The sequence below is a fragment of the Schistocerca nitens genome, chromosome 4, assembly GCF_023898315.1.
Source record: "Schistocerca nitens isolate TAMUIC-IGC-003100 chromosome 4, iqSchNite1.1, whole genome shotgun sequence".
NCBI lineage: Eukaryota > Metazoa > Arthropoda > Insecta > Orthoptera > Acrididae > Schistocerca > Schistocerca nitens.
Window position 1 is genome coordinate 753,501,265 of NC_064617.1, and position 19,388 is coordinate 753,520,652.

The following is a 19,388-nucleotide window of genomic DNA, read 5'->3' on the forward strand; positions in this document are numbered from 1 at the left end:
ATATTTTCATTGATTCAGGCAGTTGATGGATGTCTAGAATGAGGTTCATTATCAATCAATATGTTGCCATTTTTAAATTGAGCAAACCACTCATTCACTTGAGTTTTTCCCGTAGTGTCATATTGTTAAGCTGTTTTCAACACTGAAACAGTTTCAGCAGTATTTTTACTGAGTAGAAAACAAAATTTCACAGCTGCACATTGTTCACTGAAACTTGCCATCATAAAAAATGAAACAAGAACAAAACAGCACTAATAAAAACAATCAATGTAGATGAGCAGAACAAGCCAGGTCAGCATTGAGCTGGCAATGAGTTGTGCTATACATGCCTAGTGACAGGAATGTGTACTACACAAGCTCTGCCTATGGCAGCATTATTCCAGTTTTTTGGGTACCCCCTCACACAAAAACAATCAGAAAAAGGAAGGTATTCACCAATAAAAATCACTTAGAATTGAAATCTGTAGGAGCTGCAACAAAGCTACAGCAAAATGGCTGCAGGACAAATGTTAAGAAATGAGAAAGGAAATGGCTGTCAGAAAGACAGATTCAGCATATAGAAAAGTTCAAATAATTTTCAGTGAAATTAATTTGATGATGTGACTGAAGAAGAAATAGAATCCATTATTAGAGACAGAGTTTGACAGAGTTCTGGAAGACTTGTGATCAAACAAGGCTGATGGTGTAGATAACATTCCTTAGAACTGTTTAAAAGAATTGGGGAAGTGGTAACCAAACTATCATTTAAGCTAGTATGTGTAACCTATGAGACTACAGACATACATCAAACTCTTGGAAGACCATAACGATGAAAAAAATCAATTATTGATAAAATTATTTAATTGATTAATGGAAAATCTCATATAAAGATGTGAAACAAATACTAACAAAGAGATAGAGGGGCTGGCCAGTACTTACCTCAGCTCAGTACAGCCGATAGATACACATAAAACAGAACTGAAATTTTAAGTTCCTAGCTTTCGGAACAAATGTTCCTTCATCGGGGAGGAGAGAGGGGAAAGAAAGGGAAGAAGGGAAAGGAGATTCAGTTACTCACAACCCAGGTTATGAAGCAACAGGGAAAGGAAAATAGGGAGGGTAGCAAGGATGGAGGCATGGTTGTCCCTCTGACAACCATGCCTCCATCCTTGCTACCCTCCCTATTTTCCTTTCCCTGTTGCTTCATAACCTGGGTTGTGAGTAACTGAATCTCCTTTCCCTTCTTCCATTTCTTTCCCCTCTCTCCTCCCCGATGAAGGAACATTTGTTCCGAAAGCTAGGAACTTAAAATTTCAGTTCTGTTTTATGTGTATCTATCGGCTGTACTGAGCTGAGGTAAGTACTGGCCAGCCCCTCTATCTCTTTGTTAGTATAAATTATTTAATTGGATAGATAAAAAAATCTACTCATCAAGCTGTGGCAGAACACACACATAAAAGACTGTTGTGAGTGGCAAGCTTTTGGGGCCAGTGGCTCCATCTCCATGCAGAAGGGTTGAAGGCAAAGAAAGAAGGGTGAAGGAAAAGGGCTGGAGAGGTCTAGGAAAAGGGATAGATTTCGGGAAAGTCACTCAGAACCACAGGTCATGGGAGACTTACTGTATGGGATGAGAAGAAAAGGCTGACTGTCTAGCCCTATGAATGAAATATTCTCGGTGTTCAGGTTGTACCAAGCCAAATAAAATTCTAGATCTTTTAACAGCTGTCTCCACTACTGTCATCAGGAGTAAAACAACTAATAGTTAGTAGAACTTTGTTTGATGTGATCTAGCTTGAAAACTGATAAGATTTCGTTCAAACATACTATCTGGAAATACTCTGAGGACACATCTGGGCATTCTAATACCACAACCCTTTGGTATTCTATATCATTTTTCCAGTCTTATTCACATTCTCCCAAAGAAGGCATATCTGTAACATCAATATGTTGCTTTGATTTTTTATTTTCTGGTTATCTGGATTTGAATACACTGAAGATTTTCTTTTGCAGCAAATTAATAATTTGAATTAATTTAAACTATTGCAGAGGAAGAGGATGCAGATGCAGAGGAAGAGGATATAGCAGAAGTTCCGAAGCTCAAACCAACAGTAGGCCTATATGTCCACAGTGAAAGTACCCTGATACCAAGTAAGCCTAATCGTAAAAATGGTGCAGATTTAAGAAAGACTAAACCACTCACAATTTTCTATCAGAACATTGGCCTAAGAGAACTTAAAAATTCACTAGACCAGCTACTAATAAACATAATTGATACTGAAAAAGAAAAGCAACCAGATATACTATGATTCACTGAACATCATGTCACTTGTGGTATTCAGATGTTGTGCTTAGACAGATTCAGTTTAACATCTCAATATTGCAGATCCAACATGGAGAGGGGGGGAACAGTGATTAATGTTAGAAATAATGTAGTATTTAGAACTCTTGATGTAAGCAAATTTTGTATTGAGCAGCACTTTGAAGTATGTGGTATAGAACTGGCAACAAATAGTGTATCAGTAGTCATATTATCAATTTATAGAGCACCTGCAGGGCATCTTGGAATCTTTCTTAAACAGATTGAAGCAATGTTATCAAAATTGTACAGAAAAAAACATTTCAGTCATAATACTAGGTGACTTTAATGTAAACTTCCTGAATGAAAGTTATGACAGAATGGAGCTGGAGCAACTAATGAGCTATTACAATCTAATGCAAGTAGTTGAATTTCCCACTAGGGTAACTGACCACTCCAGTACTCTAATTGATAATGTGATTGTTGATAAGTCTAGGCACAGTAGCTTGACAGTCAGTCAAGTCCTAAATGGGCTGTCAGACCATGATGCTATACTTCTGACAATCCCCCTTTTAAATCTTAACGGAAAACCAAAAGCTATCTGGGAAAATGTGAGGCCAATAAATAAAGAAACAATAGAGACATACAGGCAGAAGCTACAGTTAGTAGACTGGTCTGAAGTATTCAACTCAGCAGATGTCAACACAAAATTTAATGTATTTATTAATTTAACATCAAATCTTTTTGAGGAGGTGTTTCCAAATAAAAGAGTCAGAGAAAATCAATGTAACCCTGCATTTAAGCCATGGATTACCCAGGGCATCAAAATTTCATGTAAAACAAAAAGAGAATTGTATGCCTCAGCCAGACAGTCTAATAATACTGCAGTGATAGGGCAATATAAAGTGTACTCTAAGATATTAAGGAAGGTGATCCAGAAATCTAAAGGTATGTATTAAAAAAGGAAATTGACAAAGCAAATAACAAAATGAGAACCATATGGAAATATGTTAAAAGCGAGACGGGGAAAAGCCTATCTGCCAAAGAAGTGATTAGCTTAAGAACTGGGAGCCTTTCGGTGGATGCTCCCGAAATGGTGGCTAATATCTTTAACAATCATTTCCTAACAGTCACAACCAAATGGGATGACAGGGTTCTGTAAAGAAAGCTACAAAATACTTGCATAACACCTTAACTAACAAAATAGATGAGATGCATCTTCGAAAAACTACATGTGATGGAATTAGAAAAAATAATTATGTCTTTAAAATGTAAAAATTCTGCTGGAGTTGACAACATTTCCAGCAAGTTACTTAAATACTGTTGTAAAGAAATAAGTACAGTCCTCTGCCATGTTAGTAATACATCACTGCAAGAAGGTGTTTTTCCCAACAGGCTAAAATATGGGCTTATACGACCAATTTACAAAAAGGGAGAAAAGACTGAGGCTACAAACTATCGACCAATTTCATTACTCTCAGTTTTCTCCAAGGTACTAGAGAAATTGATGCATAGCAGAATGGTTGAGCATCTTAGTAAATATAACATCCTCAGCGGTAGCCAGTTTGGCTTTCCGAAAGGGGTATCAACCGTGGATGCAATACATGCCTTTGGGGTTGACAGTGTTATGGAAGCCATAAATAATAATATGATGATGGATGGAATATTTTGTGACCTGTCAAAAGCTTTTGACAGTGTAAGTCACCATATTCTCTTGAGTAAAGCCAAGACCCTAGGAATGGATGGAACCGTAGGCACGTGGCTTGACTCCTATCTGTGTGGTAGAAAGCAGAAAGTAAGCGTGGAAGGACTGCATGGTGGCCAGGTATCTTCAGAATGAGGCTCCATTAGTGCAGGAGTATCTCAAGGCTCAGTATTGGGCCCACTGCTCTTCCTAATAGTTTATAAATGACTTAGCACTATGTACAGAATATGGGAAAATACTCATGTTTGCTGATGACACCACTTTATCAGTTAATAATCTCTCAGGGAATGTGTCAAATGAGGCTGCAAATAAAGCTTTTGCAGATTTGACAAACTGGTTTGAAACCAATGGCCTTACAGTCAATCTAAAAAAGACAAATTGCATTCATTTCTCTTCTAACACAAATGTTACTAATGAAATGAACCTAATTCTTGGGTCTGCATATAGATAGCAAAATGAAGTGGCACCACCATTTCAAGATCTGTGCAAAAGGCTAAGCTCAGCAACGTTTGCCTTAAGAGTAATTTCAGACACTAGGGAAATGAGCACAATAAGAACTGCATATTTTGGCTATTTTCACCAACTTATGGCCTATGGTATAATATTTTGGGGAAATCAACCAATAGCAAAAACAGTGTTCCATGCACAGAAGCAAGCAATAAGAATTATGTATGGAGTACATCCTAGGCACTCGTGCAGGGATCTGTTTAGATCTCTACAAATCCTTACAATACCTGCCCAATATATTTTTTCCCTGCTGTTCTGTGTTTCAAAAAATAGCAACTTATTCAAAATCAATAGCTCATACCACAGTTATAACACCCAAAGGAAACGGGATATCCATTATGAGCTAAAAACGAAAAGCATGGTCCAGAAGGGGGTTTTATACAGTGGCACCAAGATGTTTAATGCCCTCCCACTGCACATTAAAGATCTGGTTGGAAACATGCCAAAGTTTAAAGAAAATTTGAAGCAGTTCCTTTTAGATGAATCTTTTTACAGTATTGATGAATTTCTTAGCAAAAATGCATAGAATCTCTTGTTTGTGCTTATTAAACCTTACTGTGTGACCTCTACAATTGGTTAATCATACTCTGTAAGTACAGTGTAACTTAATACAATACCCAAATTTATGTATGTCTGTATATGACACTTGTATAACTTAAGAACAATACCAAAATTTATGTATGACTGTATATTCTTTCAGATGTCCTGTATCTCAACTAATAGTAAGGGTATATGCTAAACTTCACAGTTTCTTTAATCTAATGATAAGATCAATGTATATGTTCACAAAACAGTAATCTGTAAAAAACATTGACTCGTTCTATATCCCGGGATATGTTCCCATATGGATCTATGGAACACGAAATAAATAAATAAATGTTCTTACAGGTTTATGTTGGACCTCACCAATATACAGAATGAAGGAAACATGTTGGGTTAAAAGCCGATGTACCATCACAATTTGTACTTCAGGCACATGGTAGGAATAAAATTGCTATTGTAATTATGGAATAATTAACAATTAAAGTTCTGATATTTCTAGTCATCAAAAGGCAACTATTTTTATGTTTTCAAAGTTAAAAAAAAATTGTATCCATAATATAAATATGACTTGATAATTTTTCGGTCAGAATTAAGCGTACTGTTTTAACTGGTGTTAGTTATTGCAGTTGTAACTACGACTATATAGAAATGAAAAGTTTTACTCAAACAAAATTTAATTAATTGAATCTCAACCTTTCATTCAATAAAACTAATCCTTCTGTTCACCTGAAAATGATAGGATGATTATCCTTTAAGTAAGTAAAATGATATCAGCAAATTAATGAAATATATTGTTGTAATGATAAAACATGTAATTTTTAGTATTAATAGAAACAGATTCTTTCCTGTCTTTGAATGAAATTATTCACTTTTATTTCATGTAAATTTCTATGTAATTTAGGAAGATGTATGTAAAAGTTTTAATTGTTAAACCTAAAAATTTAATATGTAACAATGTCAGTAACTGTTTAAAATCATATACAAGGGTTGGAACTTAAATAATGGCAACTATTTATTCACAATCGAAACAAAAGAGATACATGTTTGCACATGTTACTGTCCTTCAAAGAAGTCACCAGCATTGTGTAGAACCCATTGCCAGTGATGTGGAAGGCGTAGTATATCATAAGCAGAGCCTGTTCTGTTGATAGTGCAAATGGAGCGGACTAAGGTTATGGTGATTCTCGTGTACGATTGTGATGGTGTTATCCTAATGCATTATGTTTTTACACGGCAGACAGTCAATGCACAGTATTACTGTTCATTTTTGGAGCATCACCTGTGAGCGGCTTTGCGAAAGGAGCAGCGACACTTTCTGCATAACCCACCCATCATTTTGCACGACAATGTGCGAGCGCATACCGCACAGGCAGTGGCTGCTATGTTTGGTCGATGGGACTGGGAAGTACTGTACCATCCACCATACTCCCCAGATTTAAGTCCTTGTGATTTTTATTTGATTCCAAAGATGAAGGAACCACTTCGTAGCATTCACTTCAGAACTGTTCCAGAAATTCGACAGGCAGTAGACCACTACATTCGCACCATCAACAAAACAGGTTCTTCTAATGATATACTATGCCTTCAATATCACTGGCAACGGATTCTACACAATGCTGGTGACAACCTGGATGGACAGTAACAGGTGCAAAAGTCTTTTGTATCGGTTGTGAATAAATAGTTGCCACTATTTAAGTTCCAACCCCCATAAATAGAGGCAATTTGTACACCACAATATCTCAGTTGGATTTCAGTTTGACGTCAGTCATGAGACAGTGTTAAGTCAATTTTACATGTAGTTCACCGTCGAACATCTACCGTGTGAAATAAGACTTGTTGTGAACACGAATTCCTGGAGCTTATTTCTACGATTGAATGATTCCTGAGTTGTGATGCACATATTATTTATTTGGTGGAGGATATCTGCAGTATGATGTGGTATTCTGTTTTCTTGTGCTACGCAATGCTACAAATCCCAAACTTCACCACAAAAAAACATTTTTCGCCACGTTATATTACAGCACATGATTGGGGAAACTGAGAGTTCTTGGAACACCTCAATAACATTCACCATAACATCATTGTCATATTGGAAATATAAAATGATTATGGCCTACACTTTCTTGATGTCCACATCCACTGAAATTGGATGGATGCCTCATTCTCAGTATGTATGGGAAACCAACATACACAGATTTTTATTGGTGTGTCCTCTACCAGCACCACTCAATGCAGATGCACACCCCTCTGAGGACCAAAGTTCACCAATCTGGAGCTATAAGTTAAAAGTATAGGGAACCTGCCACAAGACTGTGTCACCTGTGTAATGGTAACCTGTAATTTCATAAAGGATTAAACATAAATACTGTTGAGAAGATCAAGAAGAAGATTCTGTGGATCAGTGGTGATAAAAATAAGCTGACTTGTGAAGAGACACACATTTAAATCAATCTTCAGGTATCTGTAAAAAATGGAAAACTTTTGAAGCTTGTAACATTATATGGATCTTAGAATGTCCATTGAGCATAAAATACTATGTAAGAGAAAACATTATTATGCCAGGCAAACAGTACACACTGCAGAGCAGCACTGAAAGGAAAGCAAGCATTAAAACTGTGTGGCAAATGAGGCTCAGATCTGGAACCTGCTCTTTTCTGGATAATGATCTTACCAAATGAGCTTTCGAAGCAAAATTAACAACTTTCTCATAAGCTTTAATTTTGTCAGTACTTCTCTCCTATGTGTACTTTTTACACTCATCTGCACATAATGCCAGATTCACAGCCATGGAAAAAAAATGTCACAGGGAAGTGACTTAGCCACAGTCAAGGAATCCATTTCCAGTATTACTCTTTCACTCTGAAGTGGAGTGTGGGCTGTTACAAAATTTTCTGGCAGGCTATGACTGTGTGAAAGACTATGATTTGATTCAAATCCTGATCCTTGCATTTTGTGGGTAGTAGTCTTTTTTGAGCATACTGTGGCTCCTCCCTTTTACCTCATCTTTCTAGATGTCTGCCCTTATTCTTTACATTTTTACTTCAGTAGTGAATGTAAAGCTCCTCTGTAGTTTCTAAAAAAATACTTATGACTAAGATGCTGCTGATGCTCATATTATTAGTCAAACAGTACTTGTTATATAACAGAAATCCTCTACCTCCCTTCTACATATGCTATGTGAGTGGTTTCACTGAATTATGCTAATCTGTTATTTCTTTCTCACCTCTTCTCTATAAAGTACTTACAGCTTACATTATTCTTATATGAATGGCAGTACTGCTTTTAAATTTACAGAATACATTAAACATTACACACATGAGCAGTTGCATGAGAGATAGCTGATTTTGTGTGTGTGTGTGTGTGTGTGTGTGTGTGTGTGTGTGTGTGTGCGCACACGCGCGCGCTCGCGCGCATTGTGTGAGAGAGAGAGAGAGAGAGAGAGAGAGAGCAGGGGGGGGGGGGGGGGATGACCTGTTACCACAGCACATGAAATAGCACCTTTTATTGGGGCCAGATATTGGCTCCACAATGAATACGGATCTCCACCTCTCAGATCACATAGTCTCTGTGCTTTTTCTGTGCTGCCAAGTCAGAGGCGTACTGTGGTATTCAATTCAGGGAAAACTACCATGGGTAACACTGTGTTGAAAACAGAGCTGCTGTCAACTATTGTGGATCATAATAGTGGATGGAAAGATCACAATGTAGCAAACCACAATGCTGCACATCATCAAACAGCAACCAATTGTATCATCCAGAACCATCTCTTCATTATAGGATACAGAGAGCTTTGCACTATATTCATTCATGCACATCAAAGGTGTTTGGGGAGCAAGAACAATGCTGCTGTGTGCTTGAAGCATGGAAAGAGGTATCATAGATGGATGAGTCATGTTAGTATATGATAATGAAAGGATGCAAGTATGGTGAAAACTACATGATGTGATGCAACCAATTTGCTAACAGGGCATTATTCAAATAGGTGGTGAAGTTATTCTCACATGAGGGATGTTTATATAATGTCAAGTGAAGTCTTTGATGCATTTGCTATTGTCTGTTAGTGATGAATGATACCAGAACTGATTGTCTGAATAGTTGCATCCATTTGTTTTCTTGCAGCATCCTGGAGGCAACTAATACTTCTAGCAAGACAATGCACCAGCCCATTGTTTCCTATTTATGCCAGAAGGATCACTCTCAGGCTTCCTAACCTCAATTCTAAGGGGCACAATTGGTATGCAATTGAATATGTTTGCAGTGAAAACACACTTATGTCAATTTCCATGAGTTATAGATGGCAAATAAGCAGTCATGGATCAGAATAGCTAACTTATCCTTTTTGTGTCTCAATGAGCGTATATTACATAGTGTCACAGTTATCATAACAGGTATCTCCAATTTAATTGCTCATGAATGTAATTATGAAAAAGGAAATTGACGCAATGGATATTATTACATGAGATTGCTTCAGTACCTGCAGAGTTCAATTTGTGTAGTTCTTTCTTGTGCTTCAGGTGGCGTGACCTTGTTGCAGGCACTGGCACAGGTGGGTGTTCTGATGGTGTGTGTCCCAAAGATGTTGGTGGACTGTCTGAGCCAGATGCTGAAGAGCTTGCATTCAGCACTGACAACCGGGCACTTGATTTGCCACTAGAACGAACTGGAAACAAAAAACCACATTTCATACCTTCAGAATATGAAGATAGGAAATTAGTGTATGATACTGCCAGACCTATACAGTAAGCAGATGTAAAATAAATAAATAAAAGAAATAAAGTATTTTAATAATTTTATCAGCAGTATTATCCTTTATTTAAATAGAAATATAAGTTCTGAAAGGCGACAGGCGTAAACTAGTTTGTTATCTTAATTTAAACTGCTCCATGAACTGAAGAGACACAAAGATAGTTTCAGCAACAAGTCATACAAATGTTGAATTCTTCCCTTTTTTTACTTTTTATATTTATTATGATTGGCCCTAGTTGAATAGCCCTGTGAGTTGAGTCAAAATGGAGTCAGACCAACTGCTTCTGTCAGATACTGAAATGGACTTGGTTTTAGTTTGTGTGGGTGCTGTTGCCAGGTGGGGTTTTACAAAGAATGGTCTACATCTCAACAGGAATGGGAAAGAGAAAATGGCTGGATTGATAGCAACACATTTTAGGTGGAACATTAATACTCAAGGGTGTATCCTTGTGTTAACTGGTGTCAGGTCAGAACTTTTTTTTAGGGCAGATTTCAGGCTGTCAGTATTAAAAGAAGTGTATATAAATGAAATTTTTGAGTTTGAAATATGTTAAGACAAAAATAAGGTTAAAATAAGTATATTACATCAAAACGTTAGAGGGTTAAAAAATAATATCAGTGAACTTCTAAGTTAACATTATGTAAATGATGGCTTTTGAGGCTGTTGTCATGGTTAGTAAAATTCTTCTGGGTATGTGGTCACATTCTCAATGTGTAAAATTTCTAACATTTCAGCTAATCAGCAAAAACACCCTGAGGAAAGCCATCTGCAACAGTGGCCGAAATGTCAGAAAATTTTACACATTGATAATGTGGTTGCACAGTTAAAAGATTTTTATTGACAATTAACTTCCAGTTTCTTTAGATGAATTACAGCCTACAAATCATGTAGATACATGTTTCTGAACATCATTTGACAGCAGGCACAGGAATACTGAATATAGATGGATTTAACTTAGGATCAAGTTACTGCAGATCAGGTATGGAGAAAAGAGGAGTTCTCACTTACATTATAAAAGGATATAAATAGGAAAACGTTGATATTCACAGTTTTTGCAGTGATCAGCATTTAGAAGCTTATGCTGCTGAAGTAGAGTTTCATGGAAAGTCATAATAATAGTCACAATATAGATGGCTCCACCTGGTAATTTTTAATTATTTATAAAACAACTTGGTACATTATTAAACATTTTGACTTCCAAGCACAATGAGATAATATTTAGTGGGGACTTGAATTTAATTTTTTTAGAGCACTCCTGTTCTGTAGTTTTACTTAAGTCCCTTACCATTTCATGTAATCTAGAATGTTCATACAATGAACAAGAGTAGTGGGAACCAGCAGCACCATTATTGGTAACATTTTTACAGCTGCATTGAGACTGCAAAGTCATAGCATGATCCCCTTAGTTAACAGTTTCTCAGCCCATGATGGTCAGCTGCCACTGTTCAGTAACAGAGTACATAACACAAATAAAAAGAAAAATAGAAAACCATAAGGGTAATAAATGAAAAAAGGACTCAGGAATTTGAGAATAATTTGCAAAATACATGTTGGAAAGATGTACATAACACACCTGGTGTATGAAAAATGTAATGTGTTCTAATAAAAAGTCATAGGCCTTCTTTGAAAACAAGTTTTCCTAAGAAAGTAACTAATGGGAGCAGGTTAAATACAACTAATTCCTGGATTAGAAATGGGATCAGAATATCATGAAAAACTTAAAGAAGACAGTACTTGGCATCAAGGGACATAGATAAAGACACAGTTAAATCACTTTACAAACTGTTCTGTAAAATTCTAAGCGAATTTGTAAGAGCATCAACATGTATTACTCTCAAGACAAAATAAGCTCCTCTATTGGACCATAGCAAAAAAAGGATGGTGAACACAAAACAAGAAAATGAAGAAATTTCTTTAAACTCTAGTGCTCTGTCAAGCCTCCATGTTAATTTTACTTTAGTCAGTTCTTTGTTATACTTCATTCTGTATGGATGCAGTGCCAAGTGTAAATACATATGAGCTATGACATATATGCGAATTAAGTTTTCTATATCCCAATTGCCGATCCTGTTCCCATAGTGGTGACCCCACAGTTTGTTCATGTTTCATGTCTCCCACACTGGTGTTTATGCAACAGGTTATATGCACTATGCAATGACCACGCCAAACAATGCCTTGTTCAAAGATGTGGAAGCATAACTCCGCTTACTGAGTTTTGTCGTTTCTTCACCAATGGCGTTTTCATCATTTATGTACAGTGATTCGCATTCTCAACCAACACCGTGTGCTAAACTCTTTAGTTTTCAACAGTCGACAACTATGTTGTTAGAGCGAACAATGGACTCAGGCTTAGTGTTACCAGATTATGCCTATCCGACAGTGAAATATGAACTGAACAATATTTCGAACTGTTTCTCTTCATATCGAGTGTTTCAAGAACAAAGTGATCTCCATTTGAACACATGTTTAGCCACCCACCGGCATGCTACATCAGTTACTGTCTGGCCATGTGCAACCCCACCATTACTAAAAACCGTGCCGGATCGGTTCCGCACATGTGATGTTCCAGTTGTGTCCAATTTACATGCACTATTCAGTGTTTTGCGTAACATGGACCCCTTACCTCGCCTCAGTGGCCTGCCACATGCACTACAGGCATGTTATGCATCAGATAGATTCCGCAAAGGTGGCATTCTCAACCTCCCGTGGTCTCCCTCTCACTTGCATAGGTCCCCATTTCCGGTCACTCAACCACCTGCCGCTCCCACAGCACCACTTGTGTCTGCTGCGCCAGTCTCTCGCCCTGTTCTGGAAGCGGGTTGTTTCCATCCAGCACCTGTCACTCATGGTCTACTTTCCGGGCCCCCCTCATGTGCCGTCCATCCACCCGCTCTCACAGCACCGCCTGTGTCTGCCCTCCATCTGCCCATTTCCATAGTACCATCCGTGCCTGCCGCCCCATGTTTTCGTGACACAGTCAACTATGCCAGCTGCTGCTACTATGGATTTGCTCACCTGATTTAAATCCGGGCCTACTGCACCGGCATCTGACTTAACCTCAGTTCAGCTGCTACCCCAGGAGACACTGAACCCATCGTCATCACCCCTTCCTGCCTACCTGCTGAAGCTACCGCCTTTATACGAGGACAACCCCGCATCATGGTTCGCGCTCATTGAGCATCTGTTCGAGTTACATCATATGTTTGACGACAACTCAAAGTTTCTCTGCGTCATCACACACCTCCACAACCACTCGGATTTGATTTGTGACCTGCTCCTTTTGCCGCCGCCTGCACCAAAATACGAGTTTGCAAAGAAGACTATAATGGAATGACTTACCTGCTCGCCACAAGAGTTAATAATCAAGCTTCTCTACGAGGAGCACCTGAGAGAACGCCCCACTCATAACTCTGGCACCGCATTTGATTGCTCGTGAACCAGCATACCATGCCTGACGCCATGCTATGGGCTGTGTGGTCTGCCAAACTACCTACTGATCCATCTGTTACCACACTCGTTCAAGTCCATCGGCTCCCGCCTATGCATCGCTGACCAGTTTTATTCGCTGCTGCGGCAACATCAGCTGGTTCATTTCACACCTTTCGTTGGCACAGCCACTCCCGCATACCGACCTTTGGCCACAAAGGCAGGGCTCGCTCCGCCATCACCTCATCTGCTTCTCCTGGCAATGTCGGCTCACTCTCTCTGCTGTCTGAGCACTCCAGGATTACCCACGCACCTTACATACCGGTCTATTTACCAGAGCAAATCAATGAGGAGAAGCTACCCCCACTGTCACAGTCTCCACATCCTAATCACCCTGCTCACCCTTTCTGCTGGTACCACAAAGTGTTTGGCAATGATGCCGAGAAGTGCAGGTTGCCATACCAACACCCAAACGCTGACCACGGGAACTAAGAGATGCTGAGTCCTGTGGGGAACCTAAAAGGTGTCCTCTTCCATTACACTCCGCTCACTCATCTGCCTGGATGAGTGGTCATCTCTATGTGACTGACTTTGCGCCAGGTCTAGCTTTTCTGGTCGACACTGGTGCTGATGTGTCAATCATTCCTACTTCGATGGCTCCACCCGCTGCTTCACAGACGAAGTCACTTCTATGAGCTGTCAATGCAATGACGTTACTTATCTCAGGCTCAGTAAAGGTTACGGTGACCCCATCTCCTTCTCTACATTTTCTGTGGATTTACTACATTGCAGACATCGATGAACTGATCCTGGATATGGAATTTTTGTCTCATTACGAACTATCTCTGAACGTCATACAGGGTTCAGTGCTCCACCATCCTACGAACACTCACATACCGTGCACCCACACCTATTTCCAACACCTTTTTTCCATTGCAACATACAATATCATATGTAAGTGCGCCGCCCTTGCGGGAAACATTGTGACCTGCGTTACCGACCTACTGTCAGAATATGATTTGGCGATGCAATTCCCCAGGACAACGAGAAGCTGCTCCCTGCCGCCGTTGGATAAGCAGCTGCAGCAGCAAGTCGTATACTCCTAGCTCACTCATTTGTTACATAGTTTAATTCTTAATTTCTTTGAGTGTTTTTGGTACTTGCATTGTTTGATACATAAATTTCGGGCGTATTATAGTATTTGAGAGTTGTAGCATCGCGTTTTAGTACCTGAATAGTGTAAAATCGCGTAGTCTCCTTCCGCCGATGAGCAGTGTGTCAGCAGTGCGCAAGTAGCAGCATTACTGCATTTACTAGGCAATCTTGTATTTTAATAACCGTTTAAATTTTGTCAATTTGTTTGCGCTCTCTGTAGATTAGTTCAGACGTTCTTTGCAAAACAGTTTTTAGCATGGATAGGGACTGCAACTGCTGTGTTCGGATACAGGCTGAGTTGGCATCCGTTTGCTCCCAGCTTCAGGCAGTGTTGGCTTCGGTCACACAGCTTGAGGCTGTTGCCAATGGGCATCACTGTGGGGGTCCGGATGGGGGTTTGTCGGGGACGGCCAGCTCGTCCCATGCATCCCCCGATCGGACTAAGACTGTGGTTGCCCGGGATACTGCCCGCATTGAGGCTGATCCCTCACCTGTGGTAGAGTGGGAGGTCGTCTCGAGGTGTGGCAGGGGGCGAAAGACATTCTGGAGGGCTGAACGGAAGGCCTCTCCAGTTTGTCTGACGAACCGGTTTCAGGTTCTGTCTCAGGCTGATACTGATCTTCGACCTGACATGGCTGCTTGTCCTGTTCCAGAGGTTGCCCCTCAGTCTGCAAGATCCGGGCGGTCGCAGAGGGTGGGCTTACTGGTAGTTGGGAGCTCCAACGTCAGGCGCGTAATGGGGCCCCTTAGGGAAATGGCAGCAAGAGAGGGGAAGAAAACCAATGTGCACTCCGTGTGCATACCGGGGGGAGTCATTCCAGATGTGGAAAGGGTCCTTCCAGATGCCATGAAGGGTACAGGGTACACCCATCTGCAGGTGGTCGCTCATGTCGGCACCAATGATGTGTGTCGCTATGGATCGGAGGAAATCCTCTCTGGCTTCCGGCGGCTACCTGATTTGGTGAAGACTGCCAGTCTCGCTAGCGGGATGAGAGCAGAGCTCACCATCTGCAGCATCGTCGACAGGACTGACTGCGGACCTTTGGTACAGAGCCGAGTGGAGGGTCTGAATCAGAGGCTGAGACGGTTCTGCGACCATGTGGGCTGCAGATTCCTCGACTTGCGCCATAGGGTGGTGGGGTTTCGGGTTCCGCTGGATAGGTCAGGAGTCCACTACACGCAGCAAGCAGCTACACGGGTAGCAGGGGTTGTGTGGCGTGGACTGGGCGGTTTTTTAGGTTAGATGGCCTCGGGCAAGTACAGAAAGGGCAACAGCCTCAAAGGGTGCGGAGCAAAGTCAGGACATGCGGGGACCAAGCAGCAATCGGTATTGTAATTGTAAACTGTCGAAGCTGCGTTGGTAAAGTACCAGAACTTCAAGCGCTGATAGAAAGCACCGAAGCTAAAATCGTTATAGGTACAGAGAGCTGGCTTAAGCCAGAGATAAACTCTGCCGAAATTTTTACGAAGGTACAGACGGTGTTTAGGAAGGATAGATTGCATGCAACCGGTGGTGGAGTGTTCGTCGCTGTTAGTAGTAGTTTATCCTGTAGTGAAGTAGAAGTGGATAGTTCCTGTGAATTATTATGGGTGGAGGTTACACTCAACAACCGAGCTGGGTTAATAATTGGCTCCTTTTACCGACCTCCCGACTCAGCAGCATTAGTGGCAGAACAACTGAGAGAAAATTTGGAATACATTTCACATAAATTTCCTCAGCATGTTATAGTCTTAGGTGGAGATTTCAATTTACCAGATATAGACTGGGACACTCAGATGTTTAGGACGGGTGGTAGGGACAGAGCATCGAGTGACATTATACTGAGTGCACTATCCGAAAATTACCTTGAGCAATTAAACAGAGAACCGACTCGTGGAGATAACATCTTGGACCTACTGATAACAAACAGACCCGAACTTTTCGACTCTGTATGTGCAGAACAGGGAATCAGTGATCATAAGGCCGTTGTAGCATCCCTGAATATGGAAGTTAATAGGAATATAAAAAAAGGGAGGAAGGTTTATCTGTTTAGCAAGAGTAATAGAAGGCAGATTTCAGACTACCTAACAGATCAAAACGAAAATTTCTGTTCCGACACTGACAACGTTGAGTGTTTATGGAAAAAGTTCAAGGCAATCGTAAAATGCGTTTTAGACAGATACGTGCCGAGTAAAACTGTGAGGGACGGGAAAAACCCACCGTGGTACAACAACAAAGTTAGGAAACTACTGCGAAAGCAAAGAGAGCTTCACTCCAAGTTTAAACGCAGCCAAAACCTCTCAGACAAACAGAAGCTAAGCGATGTCAAAGTTAGCGTAAGGAGGGCTATGCGAGAAGTGTTCAGTGAATTCGAAAGTAAAATTCTATGTACAGACTTGACAGATAATCCTAGGAAGTTCTGGTCTTACGTTAAATCAGTAAGTGGCTCGAAACAGCATATCCAGACACTCCGGGATGATGATGGCATTGAAACAGAGGATGACACGCGTAAAGCTGAAATACTAAACACCTTTTTCCAAAGCTGTTTCACAGAGGAAGACCGCACTGCAGTTCCTTCTCTAAATCCTCACACAAATGAAAAAATGGCTGACATTGAAATAAGTGTCCAAGGAATAGAAAAGCAACTGGAATCACTCAACAGAGGAAAGTCCACTGGACCTGACGGGATACCAATTCGATTCTACACAGAGTACGCGAAAGAACTTGCCCCCCTTCTAACAGCCGTGTACCGCAAGTCTCTAGAGGAACGGAGGGTTCCAAATGATTGGAAAAGAGCACAGGTAGTCCCAGTCTTCAAGAAGGGTCGTCCAGCAGATGCGCAAAACTATAGACCTATATCTCTGACGTCGATCTGTTGTAGAATTTTAGAACATGTTTTTTGCTCGAGTATCATGTCGTTTTTGGAAGCCCAGAATCTACTATGTAGGAATCAACATGGATTCCGGAAACAGCGATCGTGTGAGACCCAACTCGCGTTATTTGTTCATGAGACCCAGAAAATATTAGATAAAGGCTCCCAGGTAGATGCTATTTTTCTTGACTTCCGGAAGGCGTTCGATACAGTTCCGCACTGTCGCCTGATAAACAAAGTAAGAGCCTACGGAATATCAGACCAGCTGTGTGGCTGGATTGAAGAGTTTTTAGCAAACAGAACACAGCATGTTGTTATCAATGGAGAGACGTCTACAGACGTTAAGGTAACCTCTGGCGTGCCACAGGGGAGCGTTATGGGACCATTGCTTTTCACAATATATATAAATGACCTAGTAGATAGTGTCGGAAGTTCCATGCGGCTTTTCGCGGATGATGCTGTAGTATACAGAGAAGTTGCAGCATTAGAAAATTGTAGCGAAATGCAGGAAGATCTGCAGCGGATAGGCACTTGGTGCAGGGAGTGGCAACTGTCCCTTAACATAGACAAATGTAATGTATTGCGAATACATAGAAAGAAGGATCCTTTATTGTATGATTATATGATAGTGGAACAAACACTGGTAGCAGTTACTTCTGTAAAATATCTGGGAGTATGCGTGCGGAACGATTTGAAGTGGAATGATCATATAAAATTAATTGTTGGTAAGGCGGGTACCAGGTTGAGATTCATTGGGAGAGTGCTTAGAAAATGTAGTCCAGCAACAAAGGAGGTGGCTTACAAAACACTCGTTCGACCTATACTTTAGTATTGCTCATCAGTGTGGGATCCGTACCAGATCGGGTTGACGGAGGAAATAGAGAAGATCCAAAGAAGAGCGGCGCGTTTCGTCACAGGGTTATTTGGTAACTGTGATAGTGTTACGGAGATGTTTAATAAACTCAAGTGGCAGACTCCGCAAGAGAGGCGCTCTGCATCGCGGTGTAGCTTGCTCGCCAGGTTTCGAGAGGGTGCGTTTCTGGATGCGGTATCGAGTATATTGCTTCCCCCTAATTATACCTCCCGAGGAGATCACGAATGTAAAATTAGAGAGATTAGAGCGCGCACGGAGGCTTTCAGACAGTCGTTCTTCCCGCAAACCATACGCGACTGGAACAGGAAAGGGAGGTAATGACAGTGGCACGTAAGGTGCCCTCTGCCACACACCGTTGGGTGACTTGCAGAGTATGAATGTAGATATAGATGTAGATGAAACAACGCATCGCATCCACTTACAGTGAGCTCATCACGGCTCGTACCTCGCTTCTGCAACTGCAGTCTATGGCGCCACCACCTAAACAAGACTGCTCGGCCGGGCCTAGCTCGAACTCTCACCAGGTTAGTCCACAAACTTTACTTGCGTGTGACATTTCAACCCCTCCCCCTCCCCCCCCCCCCCATCATGCTCACCTCATCCAGTACCATGTGTTTCAAACAGTGCTGCTAATGACAGTTGCATTCGCGTTGTGACCACGCCCACCTCTCAGACAGCTACTGCACATGTTGATAAACATTCCCCCTCTCTCACTCACCAGCCACATGACCCAGTGGCCCACATGCTATGCCAGCACTGCTCTTGCCCGCGCCGGTTGTCCAGTGCAAGGTTAACAGCGGACAGTCACCGTCCGTTCCCCTTCGCTTGGCACTGCACGCGTACCCACCCCCTCCACACAAGCGTACACCATGCTTCCATAAGAGACATGTGACTTTCGTGCTACCATTCCCCACTCATGCTAACGGCTATGCCTCGTTGTGCCCTACTTGTCAAAAGACTCAGCACCAGGACGTTAACTGATCTTATGTGCAGTTCTCAGTTTCTTCCATCACTGATGGAACGACACCCAAGATAGTTACTACTGCCGGCCCTCCTATTAGGCATAATGTCTGATGCCTCAACCCTACGTTGAGGGGCGTTCGTTTTTCGTCCTCACCGATCACAAACCAATGGCTGAAGGGTTCTGCAACCCACCTGAGGACCCATCCCCTCAACATTACCACCACTTTGACCTAGTTTCTCAGTTCACAACAGACATCCTTTACATCAAGGGTGCAAATAATGTCACTGCGGATTTCTTCTTGCGGATCAGTGCTGTTTCCCGCATCGTTGATCTTTCCGAT

General features: G+C 41.2%; 1 protein-coding gene across 1 annotated transcript in view; it reads right to left on the reverse strand.

Moving 5' to 3' along the window:
* LOC126253035 (uncharacterized) overlaps nucleotides 1-19,388 on the reverse strand; it is a 449,954-nt gene that overhangs the window by 139,585 nt on the left and 290,981 nt on the right. Inside the window, exon 7 of the mRNA XM_049954103.1 lies at nucleotides 9,505-9,690. Within this exon, the coding sequence (XP_049810060.1) occupies nucleotides 9,505-9,690 (186 nt within the window). The remainder of the gene's footprint in view (nucleotides 1-9,504; nucleotides 9,691-19,388) is intronic.